A 20,243-nucleotide genomic window follows, 5' to 3' on the forward strand; every position below is an offset into this window, starting at 1 on the left:
ATAGGTTTGAGGCTCTTCGTGTGCCTAGAATGAGCAGATGCCACTGGGCTACACTAGCACACAACAGGAACGAATGGAGATGTTACTGGCGCCCGCTCGAGCAAATCGATGAGTAACGGGATTATCAAGTGATCAAGTGATTTATTTATTTATTTATTTTGCTGTTTGGGTCACATCCAGTGATGCTCAGGGGTTATTCCTGGCTCTGCACTCAGGAATTATTCCTGGCGATGCTTGGGGGACCATATGGGTTGCCGGGGATCGAATCCAGGTCGGCAGTGTGCAAGGCAAACACCCTACCCACTGTGCTATCGCTCCGGCCCCTCCCCACCTGCACTTAACCCCTACTTCAGGCTCTGCTTTGTCAGACCGTGGCAGGCAGGCGGAGGGCCAAGTAATCACTCAATGTCTCCCTCCCCCCCCCCCAACCCCCCACCCCGCCTGCCTGGACATCAGCAGGAGGGCACAAGACCCAAGAGTCTAGCCCCAGATGACGAAGGAAGCAGCGGCTTCTCCCAGGAAGCCTGGGGACTGAGGCCAGGATGCCAAGAGAAAAGAACAAGGTCGGGCCAGAGCGACAGTACAATGGGGAAAGCGTTTGCCTTGGGTTTGATCACCAGCATCCCATATGATCCCCTGAACAATGCCAGGAATAATTCCTTTATTTTTATTTAATTTTTTTTTTTTTTTGCTTTTTGAGTCACACCCGGCAATGTTCAGGCAATCAGGCGATGCTCCTGGCTCTGCACTCAGGAATTACAACTGGCGGTGCTCTGGGGGCCATATGAGATGGATGCTGGGGATCGAACCTGGGTCGGCTGCATACCAGGCAAATGCCCTCCCGGCTGGACTATCACTCTGGTCCCAGGAGTAATTCCTGAGTGCAGGGGCAGGAGTAACCCCTAAGCATCACCAGGTGTGACCCCAAAAGGCCCTCCCCCAAGAAAGATTAAAGGAATTGTTTTTCTTGGTCTGGTTTCTGGGGGGTACCATGCACTGTCCCCCAAGGCTGCAGCTACTGTCATGGGGTCTCTGCTCACACACAGGGACCCCGACAGACTCCAGACTACGGGCGAGCATGAGGGAGTCCTTGGCCTTTCAGAGGCTGGAGCGGGACTGGGAGGGGGGGCCGGGTTCTGCAGAGATGGGGTTACCCTGAGGCCACCGCTGAGCACGTGGCCGGCCTGCCGGCTCCCCGGGGAGGCGGGTGGCTGTCAGCACTGTCTCAGCATCAGGGACCCACCTGAGCAGATGTCTGGAGCGAAGCTTCCCAATTCCTCTCCCGGGAATCTGCTGACTCCGGAGAGGTTTGAGGTCAAGCATAAAAGAGAGAAGCAAATTTGCAGGCCAGAGCCCGGTGCGGGCATGGGGGACTGCCAGGTTTGGACACGGGGCCCTGGCGAGGCAGCATGGGGGTGCAGTGAAGGGCACTAGAAAGTCCCCCTTGCAAGTCCCAATCTTTTTTTTTTCTTTTTGTGTCACACCCGGCGATGCACAGGGGTTACTCCTGGCTCATGCACTCAGGAGTTACTCTTAGCGGTGCTCAGGGGACCATATGGGATGCTGGGAATTGAACCCGGGTCAGCCGCGTGCAAGGCAAACGCCCTACTCACTGTGCTATCGCTCCAGGCCTGCAAAAGCCCCAATCTTGTTGTTTGGGTGAATGGGGGTGTTAGTGAGCTCCCCTAAGGCTGAAGGGGTGGGGAACCTAATCTATTTTTACTTTTGGAGGAGGCACACCCGGGGTTACTCAGGACTTGCTCTTGGCTCTGGGGTTCAGGGACAACTTCCTGCAGTATTTGGTAGACAGTATAGGGTACCGGCCAGCAAACCCGGGTGAGCCATGTACAACATAAGTGCTTGACCCGCTGCACTATCTCCCTGGCCACTGCAGTTTATTTTTGTTATGTTTATTATTTTTTTTTTAAATTAGGAGGAGGGGGCTGGAGCGATAGCACAGCAGGTAGGGCATTTGCCTTGCAAGCGGTCGACCCGGGTTCGATCCCCAGCATCCCATATGGTCCCCTGAGCACTGCCAGGTGTAATTCCTGAGTGCATGAGTCAGGAATGACCCCTGAGCATTGGCTGGATGTGACTCAAAAAAAAAAAAATTAGGGGGAGGGAGCTACACCCAGTGGTGCTCGGAATTTACTCCTGGTGGGAACTGGAGGACCATGAGGGTCGTCGGATCAAACTTGGGTCAGCCTAGTGCAAGGCCGCCACCCTACCCTTTGTACTATCATTCTGACCCTCCCCTTTTTTAAATTTATATTTTGGGCTCCACCTGGTAGTGCTCAGGGCTTCCTCCTGGCTCTGCGCTCAGGAATCACTTATGGCAGGGTTCAGGGGACCCTATGGGGTGCCGGGGCTCGATCCTGGGTTGGCTGCATGCAGGGTAAGTGCTTTACCGACTAATCTATTACTCTGAACTCTTGCATGTATTGTTTTTTTTTTTATGGGGGGGTTCACACCTTGCAATGCTCAGCGCTTACTCCTGGCTCTGCACTTAGAAATTACTCCAGCAGTGCTCTGGAAACTGACCCTATGGGATGCCAGGGATCGATCCCAGGTCAGCCGCATGCAAGGCAGACACCCTACCCGCTCGCTGTACGATTGCTCCGGCCCCTTGCATGTATTTGTGTATATGTGTGTGTGTGTTTGGCTTTTGTTTTTGGGGCCACACCCGACGACACTCCGGGGCTCTTCCTGACGCTGCCTGCAGTCAGGAATTACTTCTGGCGGTGCTTGGGGTGGGGGGATTGGAGATTGAAGCTGGGTGGACCGTGTGCAAGGCAAACGCCCTCCCTGCTGTCTTTCGGGGCCAGGGGCCAGGGCCCGGCTCCCAGAACAGGACTGTATGCGGGGGGTGTGGCCACGCCCTGGCCACGCCCCCAACCACGCCTCCTCTGGAGCCCGCGACTTTGGATTATCAAGGTGCTTTTGTGGTAGCTGGTTTTCTGCTCCGGAGTGCTGCGGGAGGAGCCCTAGCAGGGAGCGGGTGCAGGCGGGACTAGAGGCTCCCCCAGCCCTGAACACAGTGGGCGGGGAGACGCAGGGGCGCGGGGCCAGATCTTTTTTCCCTGCGAAGTTTCTGGGGTCCAGGGAGCTCCGCGCCCCATTCTGGCTGCGTGAGGCTCCGAGCTGGGGGTGGCTGCCTGACTGTGGGGTGGGAGGAAGCCTGGAGAAGAAAGAGTTGGAGATCGTGGGGGCGCAGGGGCCTGGGATCCACCCAGACACGCACTCCCAAGTGGGCACTCGGCCCCACCCCCTGAGTCTGGGGACAGGCCCCGACCGTCCCGGCTTGGTTCAGTCTGGACCATCTGCTTGACTGTCATCATCCAAGGTGGAGGTGGGGGGGGGGGATGCTCGCAGATCCCTGGAGGATGCTGGCGGGCGGAACTGGGCTCTTGAGAAGAAGCTCTCTGTCCCCCACAGTCCCTCCCTTCTGTCTAGGGGCCCTGTGTCCCCATCACAACGTCCATCCCCACAACCCCCCCCCACCACGCCCCCTGGCACACACGCTGCTCTTAACCTGCTTGAGAGACACACGCACACCCCAGGTCTCTCTGGGCAAGGTACCAGAGACTGTATCTATCCGAAGCGCCGGGCAGAAGGGGCTCCCTCACTCCCTCCCCCAGAACCCTCGCTGGACAGGCTAGGTGCACAAGTACCTCCAGCACCGTAGGGCGGGCCAGGTTCTGAAACCTTGGTCTCTGGAAATTTCCGAGGCCTGGTCTCACAGTCACAGAGAGCCCTTCACACCGCCCCGTTGGGGGTGTTATGTAACAGTCGGGGATTAAGCCTGGATCGGCCACCAGAGCAGCTGCCCGGGGATTCAAATCTAGCGGGTCCCTTCCAGGCTGCCTTGAGAGCTTTAGGAAGCGCCCAGAGCCTCAGTGTAGTCACCTGTAAAATGGGAACGAGTGGGTGCCGTGTCCGGGGGAGAAGGCAGGACAGCGCTTGGGGACTCCAGGTTCCGGTCCGCTTGGCTGCCAGGGGCAAATCGCCCTCACAGCCCCGCTGGTACCTACCCCTGGCTCCTCGGGGGATGCAGAGAATCACAAACCCAGTATCCAGGCACCGCGGTGCTCAACTCCATCCACCGTGTTGCTTCTTGCTCCCTTCATCTCTGACACCTTGTATCCCCAATGTCCCCACTCCCCCCCCCCGTCCCTGCTTGCAACCCCCCCATCACCACCAACCTGAGAACCTCTCTCTCTCTCTCTCTCTCTCTCTCTCTCTCTCTCCCTCCCTCCCCTCTTCTGAATCCAGCTATGACCTCAGCATCACCCGGAACCACCTCACTCCACAGCTGTCCACGCTCACTTGGCAAAGGGGCCTGGAGGGATCCAGCAGATCCCCGGGGAGCTCAGTCTCCAACTCAGCGAAATGGGCGTGGGGGATCTAGGAGGAGGCGCCGCGCGGGGAAGCAGCACCAGCGGACTCCCGCGCCGGCCTGCACGCGCGGCGGCTGGGTGGCTGGAAACCCCGCACACCCCGGGGGGCCCCCCGCGCGCCGCCCACCTCGCCCCCCCCCCCACCCCGGGGCCGGCCCGCCCGGCGCGTCTGGGCTCCGCCCCTTTCCTACCCCCGCAGCCAATAAGACGCGCCGGGGCGGCGCGCGGCCCCCCCCAGAGCGCTGGCCCTGCGCTGCGCTGCGCCGCGGTCGGGCCCCGAGGCTGCGCCGGAGCCCGCGTCCCGCACCCCGCGCCCCGCGCCGGGTCAGGCTCCCCGGCCCGGGATGATGGAGTCCCGACAGCGGCGACGGCGGCGCAGTCACCGGCCCCTGGTCTCCGCCTTCCTGCGGGACCCTGGCTCGGGGCGCGTCTACCGGCGCGGGAAGCTGATCGGCAAGGTAGGATGGGAGGCGGCCGGGTGGGGAGGGGGGTGTGGATTCCGCGCCCCGCCGGGTGCCCTGCGGGGATCGGAAGCGCAAACCAGCCGGGAAGGGGGTTGCCGGGGGCGGGGGGGGGGGGGAGACCGAGACCGCCGGGGGTCTCTTGCGGGTGGCGGGCGAAGTTGGGGCGCCGGCCGGAGCGCGCTGGGGAAGGGGGCCGCGCGCAGGGACGCAGGCGGGAAGCGGGATTTGGCGCGCGGCGCTGCGTGCGGTGGGTGTGCGCGCGCGTGGGTGGCGGGTCTCGGCGCGGGGGCCCGGACCGGAACGTGGCGTCGCCTTGGTGTCTGTGAGTGACCCCGGCTTGTGCGCGTCCGGGGCCGTGGTCCCCGCCGGCTCGCTCCTGCCGGTGTCTGTCTGTCTGTCTGCTGTAGCGTCCGGCGGCGGCGGCGGCGTATTTACCCGGGAGGGTGCGAGCTGTGTGTGCGTCTGCGGGTGACTTGGCGGCGTGTCGCGGGGGACAGACGCGGCCGCCCGCAGCGCCGCACACCTGTGCACGCCTGTCCGCTGAGCCCGCGCGTCCGTCCCTCCCCTGCAGGGCGCCTTCAGCCGCTGCTACAAGCTGACCGATATGTCCACCAACAGCGTGTTCGCTCTCAAGGTGGTGCCGCGAGGTGGGGGCGGCCCGGGACGGCTGCGCCTGCGTGGGAAGGTACGGACCCCCCCAACCAACAGACCCACCCCCCAGACAAGTTCCTGCCTTTGGGGTTGGGGTCGGCTCTCGGGCATAGCCAGGTGCACCCTGGCCCTGGGTGATCTTCCTTCCACAGGTGGAGCGGGAGATCGCCCTGCACAGCCGCCTGCGACACCGCAACATCGTGGCCTTCCACGGCCACTTTGCTGACCGCGACCACGTGTACATGGTGCTGGAGTACTGCAGCCGCCAGGTGCCCCGGGAGCCTGCACCCCCATGTCTGCTATGCTCATCACCAGTCACCCCGCATGAGTTACCTATTTCCACCTGGGGCCACACCTGCCCATCTGGGCTTCTCCTGTCTGCACCTGCGCTCACCTGCCGACACCTGGGCCTCTCCTGTGGCCCTCAGCCCATCTCAGGCTCCTCCACGGCCGCCAGGGTCCATCTGAACTCGCTGTTTCTCCTGGGGGTGGGGGGCGCCCTTCTGCTCAGCCTTGCCCCCGCCCTCCACCCCCGGGGCCCAGTTGAATCAAGGTATGTCTTCAGCCACCTTTGGAGCCCCCCATTGGGGGGCGGGCAGAGCTCTGGTCCTGCTCTGAGGCCCCGTGAGCGGAGCTGAGAGGCACCCCATCATCCGATCCTGCCCCCCACCCCAGTTCACCCCTCGGGCTGCGCTGGTCTTGGCGTGTGTGGGCGCTGGGTGGCCCGGTCGGCCCGAAGCTGAGCCTCCCTCCCCGTGCCATCCACAGTCGCTGGCCCACGTCTTGGAGGCGAGACGCACGCTGACGGAGCCCGAGGTGCGCTACTACCTGCGTGGCCTGGTCAGCGGCCTCGACTACCTGCACCAGCGGAGGATCGTGCACCGCGACCTGAAGCTCAGTGTGTGGGGAGGGGCGGGACTGGCGGTCAGGGGTGGGCGGGGCTAGAAATTAGGGGCGTGACTAGAGATCAGAGGGTGGGGCAAAAGCAACAATGGGCCGGGATAGAAATTAGGGGTGGGGCAAGAGCAACAAAGGGAGGGGCTAAACGTTAGGGGCGGGGCTAGGGATCATGGGTGGAGCAAAAGCAACAAAGGGCGGTGCTAGAAATTAGGAGGGGGGCTAGAGATCAGGAGAGGGGAAGAGCAACAAAGGGCGGGGCTAGAAATTAGGGGCGGGGCTAGGGAATCGTGGGTGGGGCAAAAGCAACAAGGGGCGGGGCTAGAGATCAGGGGCGGGGCCAGAGGTGGTTGCTGTCCCTCAAACCGCACCTTTTCTGCAACTTTTTTTTTACCCCCCCCCCCCGGGGTAGATGTTGGGTTACTCCAGGCCTGTACAGAACTTATTCCTGCCTCTGTGCTCAGGGACGGGTCACTCTTGACTCTGCAAGGCAAGTAAGTGCCTTTACCCCTATGCTCTCTCTCTTCGGCCCGGCCCGCAGGTAACTTATTCCTGAACAAGAACATGGAGGTGAAGATCGGGGACCTGGGGTTGGCCGCCAGGGTGGGGCCAGGGGGCCGCTGTCACAGGTGAGAGCTACAGCGGCTGAGCAGCCTCAGGAGGGGCCCCTGGAGGCCCACCTGCCCGCCTGAGCCCCTGTGTCCCTTTCCCCAGAGTGCTCTGCGGGACCCCAAATTTCCAGGCCCCAGAGGTGGTGACCCGGAACGGACACTCATGCCAGTCTGACATCTGGGCTCTGGGCTGCGTCATGTGAGCGGGGAGCCGGGGGCGTTGCATCTGGAAGGGTTAGGCACTGGCATTGCATGTGGCTGATAGGGTCCCTCAAGCGCGGCCAGGGGTCGCTCCTGAGCACTGCCGATGTGGCCAAAGAACCTTAAAAAATAAAAAAGTAACAAAAACAGAGAATGGGGCCGGAGAGATAGTACAGCGGGTAGCGTGTTTGCCTTGCACACGGCCGACCCGGGTTCAATCCCCGGCATCCCATATGGTCTCTCAAGCACCACCAGGAGTAATTCCTGAGTGCAGAGCCAGGAGTAATCCCTGAGCATTGCCGCGTGTGACCCAAAAAGCAAAAAAAAAAAGTAAAGAAGAACAGAGGATGCATGTGGCAGCCCCAGCAGGACTGTGGGCGCAGGTGTGCATGGGTACGGGGGGGAGGGGTTGGCGGTCCCTTCTGCCCCCTTCCCGCCCACCGTGCACTGAGCGGTTCCCTACCAGGAGCACGGGCGGGGTGCAAACAGGTGCGCACCCCTTCCACCCAGGTACATGGTGCTGACCGGAGCGCCCCCCTTCACGGCGACCCCTCTGTCCGAGATGTACCAAAATATCCGAGCCGGCCGCTACCCGGAGCCCACCCACCTGTCCCCCAACGCCCGGCGCCTCATCGCCCGCCTGCTGGCGCTGGACCCTGCGGCGCGACCCAGCCTGGATTTGCTCCTGCAGGACGATTTCTTCACCCAGGTGCGTTCGCCGGGGTGGGGGTGCGGCAGGTGTGCGCGCGCGATGCGGGTGCTGACCCTCTTGCCCTGCACCATGCCAGGGCTTCACCCCGGACCGGCTGCCACCCCACTCCTGCCACAGCCCCCCAATCTTCGCTGTCCCCCCACCTCTGGGCCGGCTCTTCCGGAAGGTGGGACAGCTGATGTTGAGCCAGTGCCGGCCCCCCTGTGAGTGCCCCTGACCCCCACTTCTCTCTGTGCTCTCAACCCCTCACTGTCCCTTTACCAGTGTCCTGTCTACCCGGCTTAGCCCACCTCCACGGAATACCCCTGATCTTGGCCCCCCCATCACCCCTCCGCCCTGCCCCTCCCCCCTCATCTCTCCCCCTCATCTTCTTCTCTTCTACCTTGTGCCTTCTGCCCCACCCACCCCCTCTCCCCTCTCCCTGCCTCCCCAACTGCCCTCTCCTTCCCATCCACTGTCACTGCCACTGTCCTCCCGTTGTTCGTCGATTTGCTCGAGCGGGCCCAGTAACATCTCCATCGTGAGACTTTGTTGTCACTATGTTTGGCATATCGAAGATGTCGCAGTTAGCTTGCCAAGCTTTACCGTGCCGGGGAGATATTCTCGGTAGCTTGCCGGGCTCTCCGAGAGGGGCGGAGGAATCGAACCCCGGTCGGTCGGGTTGGCCATGTGCAAGGCAAATGCCCTTCCGCTGTGCTATCACTCCAGCCCTACGCACCTAAAAATCCCCCTGCCTGGGGTTCGGCTCTGCCCCCCCCCAAGAACCCCCGTGTGTCACCTCAGGCCCCTTCACCCCAGATGAGGCCTCAGGTCCAGGAGAAGACGGTGGAGATCCTGATTCCACGGAGTTGGGGGGCAAGGTGAGAACCCAGGTTGGGGGCTCAGCACGTCCTGTACCCCAGTGCCCTAGGATATGGCTTGGCCTCTCCGGAGCCCTCCCCAGCACACCGGCCCCCCAGTGGGAGCTGAGCCCCCAAATCCTCCCTAGCACACAGGCTCCCCCAGACAGGAGCTAACCCCCCAAACCTTTCCCAGCAACAGGTCCCCCAAATAGGAGCTCAGCCCTCCCCAGAACACAGGACCCCCAGATAGGAGCTGAGTCCCCCAAATGCTCCCCAGCACACAGGCCTCCTGGACGGGAACTGAGCACCCCTGAACCTCACTCCCAGCACACAGGCCCCCACCCAGAGGGGAGCTGAGCCCCCCAAACCCTCCCCAGCCCTCCCCAGATCCAGGCTCTTTGTCTGACTCTGGAGTCCTGGGTTCGGGAGGCCTGAACCCCTCATTTCCTGACCTTTACTGGGAAGCACCCAGGCTCCCTCCCTCCCCATAAGTTCCCCCAGGCTGAGCTTGGGTGACGGTGGGGGACATCAGTAGGGACCTAGGGCCGCCACCCCCCCCCCCCGTTTCTGCTTCTCCGCCTTCAGGCCACCCTAATGGAAACGGAGGCTTCTGTCCCCAAGTGCCCCGTCCACCGGTTCTCCCAAGGGGCCCTCAGAAGTGACCCCAATGGTGAGCAGACGCTTGTCGGAGGCAGGGCTGTGGGGCGGGGGCTCTGGGGGTGCTTGCCTGCAGGGGAGGGGGGGCTCGCTTTTATCTCCTGTACCGTATGTTTTCCTGAGCACTGCCAGGAGTGAGCCCCAAGCACTGACCTGGAAGTAGTCACTGAACACTACCTGGTGTGCCCCCCAAAACCCAAAATTAGGAGGGGGTTCAGAGCCGGCACTTCTCTTAGCCTCTACCTTTCCTACCTGTCAAATGGGTACATGAGGGGGCATGTGCATGTGAAGAATCCTTAAGAGCAAAAAGTCATTTCTCCACGTGTAGGAATGTAGGACAGGACTGGTTGTGGGGGGCTCTGGCATGTGGGGGGCCTGCTGTATCCTCTCCCAGCATCCCCCACCTAGGTCTGTCTCCGCAGAGCCTGGGGGGAGCTCCAGAGGGGAAGTGGAGGCGGCCATCCGGAGCCTGAGGCTCTGCCTGGACCCCGGACCCCCAGGTAGGCTCCCATCTCTCCAGTTCACTTTTGCTTCTTGTCCCCCAGATACCCAAGATGTCATTCTCTCTGAACGCCACCCACCGGCCCCCTGAGGAGGGAGCCCCGTGTCTGGCTAGGGTTCCCTGTGCAGGGAGAGATCCTGGCAGGTGTTTGGCATCTGTTCGTCTTTTCTTCCAGTGCCCCTGCACAGCTGCAGAGGGACCCCTGTGACCCACCCATCCCCGACCGCCTCTGGGGTCAGACACAGCCAAGTCTTCTTAATTTCTTTTTTTCTTTTTGTGTCACCACCAGCAATGGACAGGGGTCACTTCTGGCTCATGCACTCAGAAATTAATCCTGGCGGTGCTTGGGGGACCATATGGGATGCTGGGAATCGAACCCTGGTTGGCTGCATGCAAGGCAAACGCCCTACCCACTGTGCTATCACTCCAGCACCTCTTCTTAATTTCTTGATTTGTTATTATCTGCGGGGTGTCTGGACCACATCCAGAGGTGCTTAGGAAGGACCCCTGGTGATGCATGGGGGACCCTGTGTGGTGCCAAGAATGGAACTGGGGTCAACCAGGTACAAGGGAAGGGCTGGAGCAATAGCACAGTGAGTAGGGTGTTTGCCTTGCACGCGGCCAACCGGGTTTGATTCCCAGCATCCCATATGGTCCCCTGAGCACAGCCAGAAATAATTTCTGATCGCAAAGCCAGGAGTAATCCTTGTGCATCTTCAGGTGTGACCCAAAAACAAAACCAAAAAACAACAAAGGTACAAAGTGAGCCCAGTCTGACAGAAACCCCTTCAACAGCCAGCCAGCCAGCATCTGATAATCACAGAGACATGGCAGAGAAATGAGTTCACCAGCTTGTCCCAGGTGTCCATCCTGTGTCCCCACAGATGCTTTCTTCTCTCGGTCAGGAGTGGGAACCTGTCCAGTCACAGAGGACCCCGCTGAAGAGCATCGGCCCATCCTGTGGGCCCCCACGTGGGTGGATTACTCCCACAAGTATGGCTTTGGCTACCAGCTGTCGGACGGGGGCAGCGGAGTTCTGTTTCGGGATGGCACCCACATGGCTGTTCGGCCCCCAGAGGGGTAAGTTTGATGTTCGCCTCCGCTGGTGGGTGGGTCCAGGACTCCCCTGACCCCACACACAAACAGCCACTTGGGGCCTGAGGAAAGTGAAAGCATAGGGAAAAGAAATGAACGACTAATTGATTTCAGGGAGCACTTTTTTTTAATTTATTTTTTTTTCACTTTTTTAATTTTTAAAATGATTTTATTTTATTATTTTTTGGGGGGTCACACCCAGCGATGCACAGGGGTTTCTCCTGGTTCATGGACACAGGAATTACACCTGGAGGTGCTTGGGGGACCATATGGGATGCTGGGAATCGAACCCGGGTCAGCCGCATGCAAGGCAAACGTCCTACCCACTGTGATATTGCTCCAACCTCTTATTTTATTATTTTTTAAACAATTTTAAATTTTTTACTTTTTTTTTTTCTCCTTTTTGGGTCACACCCAGCAATGCACAGGGGTTATTCTTGGCTCAGGCACTCAGGGATTACTCCTGGCAGTGCTCAGGGAACCATATGGGATACTGGTAATCGAACCTGGGTCGGCCACGTGCAAGGCAAGCCCTACCCACTGTGCTATCACTCCAGCCCCAATTTTTTTTTATTTTCTTTTTGGGTCACACCCAGCAATGCTCAGGGGTTACTCCTGGCTTTGCACTCAGAAATTACTCCTGGCAGTGCTTGGGGGACCATATGGGATGCCAGGGATTGAACCCGGGTCGGCCGCGTGCAAGGCAAACACCCTACCCGCTGTGCTATCACTCCGGCCCCTCCAGCCCCAATTCTTAAAATTTTTTAAAATTTTATTTATTTTTTTAATAATGTAGGAATACTACTATTTGTTCAGCCATTGATTAAGCTGATTGAATTGGGCATGAACTCCACGCACTTTTCTTTTTGTTTTTATTTTGGGGCCATACCCGGCACTGCTCAGGGCTTACTCGTATCTCTGTGCTCAGGAATTATTCCTACTGGGCTTGGGAGACCCTATAGGAAGCCGGGGATTGAACAGGGGTGAGCCACGTGCAAGCCAGCACCCTCCCCGTTGTGCTATCGCTCCAGTATATTGGCACTTTTCTAAAGGAAACGAACTGGGTGGGGGTGATGGTCCAGCAGGGGAGGGCGCCCCCCAGCACTCCATATAACCCCCCAAACATGTCAGAAGTGACTCTCTGAGCACAGAGCCAGGAGCACCACCGGGTATGTCCACCGCCCACTCCTCCCCCCCCAAAAAAAAGCTGAGATGAACTGAGTGAGGTGACAGATGGGGGCGGGGGCTGCCCTTCCTGGAGAGGGTTTCAATGAGATGTGAATGTCCGAACAGCCTGTGCAAACCCCAGCATGCATGGGACAAGTACCATGGGTTTAAGGAGAAGCAAGGGAGCCCCGCGGGAAGAAATAATGGGCATGGGGACAGATTGGAGGGGGTGGCTATGAAGGGACCTTCCCCCTGGTGCCTGTCCCCAGCCAAGTCAGCTACATGCCCGCCCGGGGAAGTGTGTACACTTGGGCCCTCAGAGACGTGCCCGGGCCTCTGGGTGCCAAGCTGGCTGTCCTGCAGCTCTTTGCTGGCTACCTGCGGCGGCGGAAACGATGGCGATTGGTGAGCAGGGTGGGAGGTGGGCGGGGCTGGGGCGGGACCAGGGCCAATTCGAGACGGGATTGTAGCTGGATAGGGGCGGGACCAAATCGGTGGGGCGTGGTCATCATCAGATGGGCGGTGACAAATCGTGTGGGCGGGTCGTTGCTCGAGGGGCGGAGTCATGATCCCGGGAGGGCGGGGCCAAACCCATCTCAGGTCCTGACTGATCTCTGGGGCTGCGTTCCCAGGAGGGGGGTGGGGGTGCACCCACTGGTCCTGCACCCACTGCTGGCCCCAGCCTGTGCCTCCTACGTTTCCTCGCATCCCCGCGCGCCCTGCTGCTGCTCTTCAGCGACAACACTGTGCAGGTGAGGGGGGTCAGCAGGACATGGAGGGATCTGCTCTCCAGGAAGCCCCAGAATCTGCCGTTTCCTGGAGCGAGAGTGGGGAATGGGGGTTAGGGGTTGGGAAAGGTTGCGGGTATGTAGATGATTCCTGATCACCAACCTGCAAAACCGATCATCAAGCCTGAATAGACCCATAGCAGAGGCAGCGAGCAGACTCAGGGGGTTGGACCGGCCAGTTTATCCAGTGAAAAATTCTTTTCTGGGATGGAAGGATGGTAACCGGACTAGGGTGCTTGTCTGGCACGCGGCTGACCTGCGTTCAGTACAGTACTGCGTTGCATCTGGTTCTTTGAGCACCTGAGCGCCCTCGGGTGTGGCCTGGAAAAAGAAAATCAAATTAAAAGAGACAGGAGGGGCCGGAGTGATAGTAGAGCAGGTAGGGCATTGGCCTTGCACGTGGCCAACCCGGGTTCGATCCGCAGCTTCCCATATGGTCCCCTGAGCACTGCCAGGAGTAATTCCTGAGTGCAGAGCCAGAAGTAACCCCTGAGCAGCGCCGGGTGTGACTCAAAAAGCCAAAAATTAATAAAAGAGAAGGAATCCCTGCACAATCGTGCAGGAAGGGGTGACCTCCCTGAGACTCAGTTTCCCCACCCATGTAATATTGCCTGAGATTCACCTAGTAGGTCCAGATGAGACATTCTCAGGGTCTGGAACCATAGTACAGCAGGGAGGGCACTTACCTTGCACATGGCCAACCCAGGTTCAATCCCTGGCACCCTATGTGGTCCCCCAAACGCTGCCAGGAGCGATTTCTGAGCACACTGCCAGGAGTCAGCCCTGATCACAGCTAGCTGTAGTTAAAAAAAAAAAAGACAAAAAGGTTCTCAGCCTTCTTTTTTTGCTTTTTGGGCCATACCTGGCAACATAATGCAGGGATTCCTCCTGGCGGTGCATGGGGGATGCTGGGAATCGAACCCAGGTCGGTTGCGTAGCAAGGCAGACGCCCTACCCGCTGTAATCACTCCAGCCCCAGTTGTCAGCCTTCTGAATCTCTGTCTCTCCCCCTCTGTATTTCCCCTCTCTCCTTCCCTCTCTCTCCCTATTGTGGACCACACCTGACTGTGCTCAGGGATCCCTCCTGGAATTACTCAGGGCTCCAGATGGGATGCCGGGAATCAAACCCGGGGTGGAAGCGAGCCAGGCAGGCGACCTGCTTGTCCTGGCTTGGGGACCCCGGGTAGTGGTTGGGCCCAGGGACCCTTCTCTGGCCCTAAGCCCCGCCCCCTCGCCTCTGCAGGTGAGTTTCACGGCCAAGCGGGCGCATCTCCTACTGAGCGGCAGGGGCGAAGGCCTGCTCTTGAGCGTGTGGGAAGGGGGCCAGCCCGGCATCTCCTACCCGCTGGGGGTCCTGCGGAGCCGAGGCTGCACCCCTGCCGCCCGCCGGCGCCTTGTACGTGCACTGCACCTGCTCCAAAGCATCTAGCGACAGACCGAGGGTCAGAGTGGACCACTGCATGATGAAAGTCACCTGGGCTGTCCTCTGAGCCTGTTTCCCCATCCTCAGGGACCATGGCGGGGGGGGGGGCAGGAAGGGGTGCCTGTGGGATGCACGGGGGTGGTGGGGTCCTCACTCCCTCCTTTTCTCGGCATGACTGTTGCAAACAGATTTGTTTGTTCTTTTCTCATTAAAGGAAAAACGTGTCTGTCGCCAGCCATCTGCTTCTCTGGGGGGCGGGGGGATGCTGAGGAGTGAAAGAAGAGGGGTGATCAAATCCCACGTGACCGAAAACCTAGATGTGGGAGTTCGAGGAAGAGGAGCCTGTGCTTTTTTTTTTTTTTTTGTCACACCCGGCGATGCACAAGGGTCACTCCTGGCTCTGCACTCAGAAATTACCCCTGGCGGTGCTCAGGGGACCATATGGGATGCTGGGATTCGAACCCGGGTCGGCCATGTGCAAAGCAAACACCCTACCGCTATGCTATCGTTCCAGCCCCGTTCTTTTTTTTTTAAAATGGGGAGCTTTGGGCACCACCGGGGCCAGTGGGTGGAATGTACCCGGGCCCACCACTCTCGGTGAAGAAGGCAAGGTTGGTCCGTTCAAGAAACGAGAAAAAGGCTGGAGTGATAGGTCAGTGGGGAGGGCGCTGGCCTTGCATACAGCCAACCTGGGTTCGATCCCCTGAGCCTGCCAGGAGTGATCCCTAAGTACAGAGCCAGGAATATGAGTTGAGCACAGCTGGCTGTGGCCCCTTCCAAGAAATGAGGCAACGGGGCCAGAGCGATAATATAGTGGGTAGGGTGTTTGCCTTGCACACGGCCGACCTGGGTTCAATCCCCAGCATCCCATAGTCCCCTGAGACTGCCAGTAGTGATCCCTAAGTGCAGAGCCAGGAGTATTTGCTGAGCACAGTCAGCTGTGGCCCCCAAAAATGAGACAACGAGGGCCAGAGCGATAATATAGTAGGTAGGGTGTTTGCCTGCCACGCAGCCGACCTGGGTTCAACCCGCAGCATCCCATATGGTCCTCCAGCACTGCCAGGAGTTATTCTTGAGTGCAGAGCCAAGAGCAACCCCCTGAGCATTGCAAGGTTTGACCCCAAAAAGCAAAAAAAGAAAAAATGAGACGAGTCAAGAGTCAGATAGTCCAGCAGTTCAGTGAGATTTGATTCCCGGCATCCCAGATGGTCCCCTGAGCAATTCCAGGAGGGATCCCTGAGCACAGGCAGGTGTGACCCAAATTGAGAGGGGGAAAGAAAGATTCAGGCACTTACCCCACATTCAACAGACCCCAGTGGGGGTCCCTCCTGAGCAGAGTCACAAGGAACCCCTGAGTACCGTTAGGTCTGGCCCCCCTGTGGGGAGAAAAGCAATTTGTGAAGATGTCACCTGTTGGTTTCAGTCACATTGGGTGCTGGTTTGTTATCTAGCAAAAGCTAATGAATACAGAGCTGGAGCGATAGCACAGCGGGTAAGGCGTTGGCCTTGCACGCGGCCGACCCGGGTTTGATTCCCAACATCCCATATGGTCCCCCGAGCACCGCCAGGAGTAATTCCTGAGAGCAGAGCCAGGAGTAACCCCTGTGCATCGCCGGGTGTGACCCATAAAGCAAAAAAAAAAAAAAAGCTAATGAATACACCAGACCAGGCTGAGGGCTCAGCCCAACGTTTCTGTCCGGAACCTTTGCCTCTGGGCTGCGGGAGAAACAGGCAGCGTAACTGTGGGTGCAGGATGCCGGGATGACCTACCTAGTGTATTTCTCTCCATCTGCTCGTGGGCGTCCGAACAGCAACTTGCTCCGAGCTGCACCCACGTCCCAGCCCACTCGGGTGGTTTATTAAAAATAACCAACCACAGAACACATTAATTGTCTAACCTCCCAGGCCCAGTTCTTATTTCGAGGGATGAGAACTTCAAGCCATGGCAAAGCGCCCGCAACCGCCCTCACACCCAAAACTTTCTGGAATCTTCTCTCCAGCGAGGTGAAGTGTGAGGGAGTTGGGGTAGGGTGGGGGTGTGGAGAGAATGCTCCAGAAATAAAAAGATGAACCTGGCCTTATGGGGGTGTAGCTTGCCGGGAGAAGGCTTGCCTTGTATATAAGAGAGGCAGGTTCCATCTCTGGTGCTTCCAGAAAAAAAAAGAAGAATGAGGGGAAACTTGGCTTCATTCCTAAAAAAAAAAAAAAAAATTTTTTTTCACTTTTGGACCACACCCGGAGATGCTCACGGGTGACTCTTGGCTCTGCACTCGGGAATTACTCCTGGCGGTGCTGAGTGGACATTTGGGATGCAACAAACCAGACACAGGTCAGCCGCAAGGCAAACGCTCTCCCAACTGTACTATCGCTACAGCCCCAGATTGATTCATTTCTGCCTTTTTTCCTCCTCCCAACCTGAAGTTTCCCTGAAACTCAGGCTCTGGACCACTTCCTCATTGGTCCATGGGATCATGTGACCCACTGGCTCCTCCAGTCACAAGCAAGCAAGGCGGGGCATCCCGTGGGAGTGGTACTGCTGCCATGGCAACCACATGCTGCCTTTCATCCTGCCGGCAGGACCTCCCCCTTTTTTTTTTTTTTTTGCTTTTTTGGGTCACACCTGGCGATGCACAGGGGTTACTCCTGGCTCTGCACTCAAGAATTACCCCTGGCGGTGCTCAGGGGACCATATGGGATGCTGGGAATCGAACCCGGGATGACCGAGTGCAAGGCAAACGCCCTACCCGCTGTGCTATTGCTCCAGCCCCAGGGACCTCACCTTTGCTCTAATCTTCAGCAAGTGACTTTCCTCTCCCTGTTGTCCAGATGAGGAAACTGAGGCATGAGGCATGTTTCCTCTAGACAGTATCCTCACTCCGGATACTGTTTAGAGGAAAGAATGAAGATGGAGAGTGGTCACCAAGACAACCAAACTCCTCATCCTCCGTGGAAAGTTTTATTTTGTTATGGTTTGGGGCCATATCTGACGCTCTCAGGGCTGACTCCTGGCTCTGTGCTCAGGGATCACTCCTGACGGTGCTCAGGGAGCCATATGGGATGCCAGGGATCGAACCCTGGTCAAAGAACAGCATACAAGGCAATTGCCCTGCCTGCTATACTATCACTCCAACCCGGAAAGTTTTATTTTTAACTTGTTCCCTTTTTGAATTACAGCTAACAGTGCTCAGGGCCAATTCTGACACAGTGGTCAGCTCACTGATTCTAGCAGTGGTGGTGTTTCCAGCTGCAAATCAGGTTCTCCAGCCCTTTGGGTTTTTGTTATCTGCGGGAGCCACACCGGACTGGTTCTGTGCTCAGGGACCACTCATGGGAGGGCTCTGGGGACCATATGGGGTGCTGAGGATAAAGCTGGTTGATGTGTGCAAGGCAGATGCCCTACATGATGCAGTATCATTCTGGCTTCTGGCTCTGCTCTTTTTTTTTTTTTCTTTTTGGGTCACACTGGCGATGCACAGGGGTTACTCCTGGCGGTGCTCAGGGGACCATATGGGATGCTAGGAATTGAACCCGGGTCAGCCACGTGCAAGGCCCTACCCACTGTACTATCTATCACTCCAGCCCCTGTTCCAACCCTTTGAACCATCTCGTCAGACAGCCACCAGGGGATGGTTTTTTTTTTTTTTTTTTTGCTTTTTTAGATCACACCCGGAGATGCACTGGAGTTACTCCTGGTTCATGCGCTCAGGGATCTCTCCTGGCGGTGCTCGGGGGACCATATGGGATGCTGGGAATCGAACCCGGGTCAGCTGCGTGCAAGGCAAACGCCCTACCCGCTGTGCTATTGCTCCAGCCCCATGGGGATGTTTTTATTTTATTTTATTTTGGTTTGGGGGAGCCATATCCAGCGATGCTTAGGAGTTCCTCCTGGCTCTGCACTCAGGAATTACTCCGGGCAGTGCTCAGGGGACCCTATGGGGTGATGTAGGTCAAACCCAGGTCGGCTGTATGCAAAGCAAGCACCCTCCCCGCTGGACGGGAGGCTTTAAATCCTGATGACTTCAGAGAATCGTGCTGAGCTGGGGAAAAAAAGTCAGTGCTAAAAGGACATGTGCTTGGGGCCAGATAGTCCAGCGAGGAGGGTGCTGGCCTGGCACACAGCCATCCTGGGTTCGATCCCCCGCACCCCATCAGGTCCCCTGAGCAATCCAGGACTGATCCCTGAGCACAGAGCCAGGAGTCAGCACTGAGAACCCCAGGGTGTAAGGAGGGGCATGTCCTGTTCCAGATGTAGACACTGCACACTGGAGACTGAGGGGCACCCTGGAATCAGAGAAAGGGAGGTACTGACTGGGGGGCGGTGACAATCAGGAGATGCGGGCAGAGTTCAAGTCCCCCTGAGTTTGGGGCCAGAGTGATAGCACAGTGGGTAGGGCGTTTGCCTTGCATGCGGCCAACTCGGGTTCGATTCCCAGCATCCCATAGGGTCCCCCAAGCACCGCCAGGAGTAATTCCTGAGTACAGAGCCAGGAGTAACCCCTGAGCATCGCCTGGTGTGACCCCCCCAAAAAAAAAACAAGTTCCCCTGAGTTCAAGTAACGTCATTGCCAGCTGACTTGCAACTCAGGGCACAGCATAGCAAGGAAGGCACTTGCCTTGCACGCAGCTAACCCAGGATCGAATCCTGACACCCCATATGGTCCCCGGAGCCCCATCAGGAGTGACCCCCCGAGTGCAGATCCAGGAGTAAATCCTGAGTGCACCCGAGTGAGGCCCCCAAACAAACCAAAAAGTAACTTTCTTTTTATTCCTTTTTAGAACAATAGGCATTTTATTATAGCAACATAGTGACAAAAAATAGCTTATTTTATTATATTATTATGGCAACATAGTGACAAAAAAATAGCTTATCTCCGATGCTGGAACCATAGGACAACCGTATTAGATCCCCAGCATCCCACACGGTCCCTCGAGCACCGCCAGGAGTATTTCCTGAGCACAGAACCAGGTGTGACCCCTAGGCATTGTTAGATGTGACCTAAAAAAAAATAAAACAAAGGGCTGGACACACACTCTAGGGGAAAAGGCAGCTCAGATAGAGAAGGGAGCACCAAATAAAGGGTGTTGGGAAGATCCTCCCAGGATTGGAGATGCGTGCTGAGAGTAGACTATAGACTGAACATGATTGCCACTCAATGTCTCTTTTGCAAACCACAGCACCCAAAGGGAGAGAGAGAACCAAAGGGAATGCCCTGCCACAGAGGCAGGGTGGAATGGGGGGATGGGGGGTGGGAAGGATACTGGTATCAGTGGTGGTGGAAAATGGGCACTGGTGGAGGGATGGGTACTCAATCATTGTATAATTGAAACCCAAGCACAAAAATTTGTAAGTCTATAACTGTACCTCATGGTGTTTCACTAATAAAAATTTAAAATTAAAAAAAAAAAAAAAACAAGGGGCTGGAGCGATAGTACAGCGGGGAGGGCGTTTGCCTTGCACGTGGCCGACCCAGGTTCGATTCCCAGCATCCCATATGGTCCCCTGAGCATCTCCAGGAATAATTCCTGAGTGCAGAGCCAGGAGTAACCCCTAATCATCACCGGGTGTGCCAAAAATAAATAAAATAAAAACAATCTCTGGTAGGGTTGATACAGCAGGTAAGGCACTTTGCATGTGGCTGTGTGGGCTCACACCAGCACCCCATTGGCTTCCCCGGGCCCCACCTGGATTGATCTCTGAGCACAAATAAGTCCAGAGCACTGTGGTGTGACCCCCCGAACAAACAACCCAGAGGGAAAGGGCTGTGGTTCAGCTCAGCAGTGGGGCTCTGCTTCTCTGAACCTGTTGTTCCAATTCTGGCCCCTCACACATCACACA

At 57.8% G+C, this 20,243-nt stretch overlaps 2 protein-coding genes across 2 annotated transcripts in view; one reads left to right on the forward strand and one right to left on the reverse strand.

Annotated features, from left to right (window-relative positions):
• The window catches only part of LOC130022085 (cytochrome b-c1 complex subunit 10), a 320,448-nt gene that overhangs the window by 253,431 nt on the left and 46,774 nt on the right, over window positions 1–20,243 (reverse strand). The window lies entirely within an intron of this gene.
• Window positions 4,739–14,494, forward strand: PLK5 (polo like kinase 5 (inactive)). The gene is made up of 15 exons (XM_056112990.1): window positions 4,739–4,855; window positions 5,433–5,546; window positions 5,665–5,781; window positions 6,281–6,410; window positions 6,951–7,038; window positions 7,124–7,219; window positions 7,732–7,930; window positions 8,010–8,136; window positions 8,744–8,793; window positions 9,361–9,445; window positions 9,855–9,932; window positions 10,840–11,014; window positions 12,466–12,730; window positions 12,829–12,948; window positions 14,228–14,494. The coding sequence occupies exons 1-15, from the start codon at window positions 4,742–4,744 to the stop codon at window positions 14,411–14,413; spliced, it is 1,944 nt and encodes a 647-aa protein (XP_055968965.1). The 5' UTR covers window positions 4,739–4,741; the 3' UTR covers window positions 14,414–14,494.

Source organism: Sorex fumeus, unplaced genomic scaffold (genome assembly GCF_029834395.1).
Source record: "Sorex fumeus unplaced genomic scaffold, SorFum_2.1 ptg000019l, whole genome shotgun sequence".
In the NCBI taxonomy this organism is placed as follows: domain Eukaryota; kingdom Metazoa; phylum Chordata; class Mammalia; order Eulipotyphla; family Soricidae; genus Sorex; species Sorex fumeus.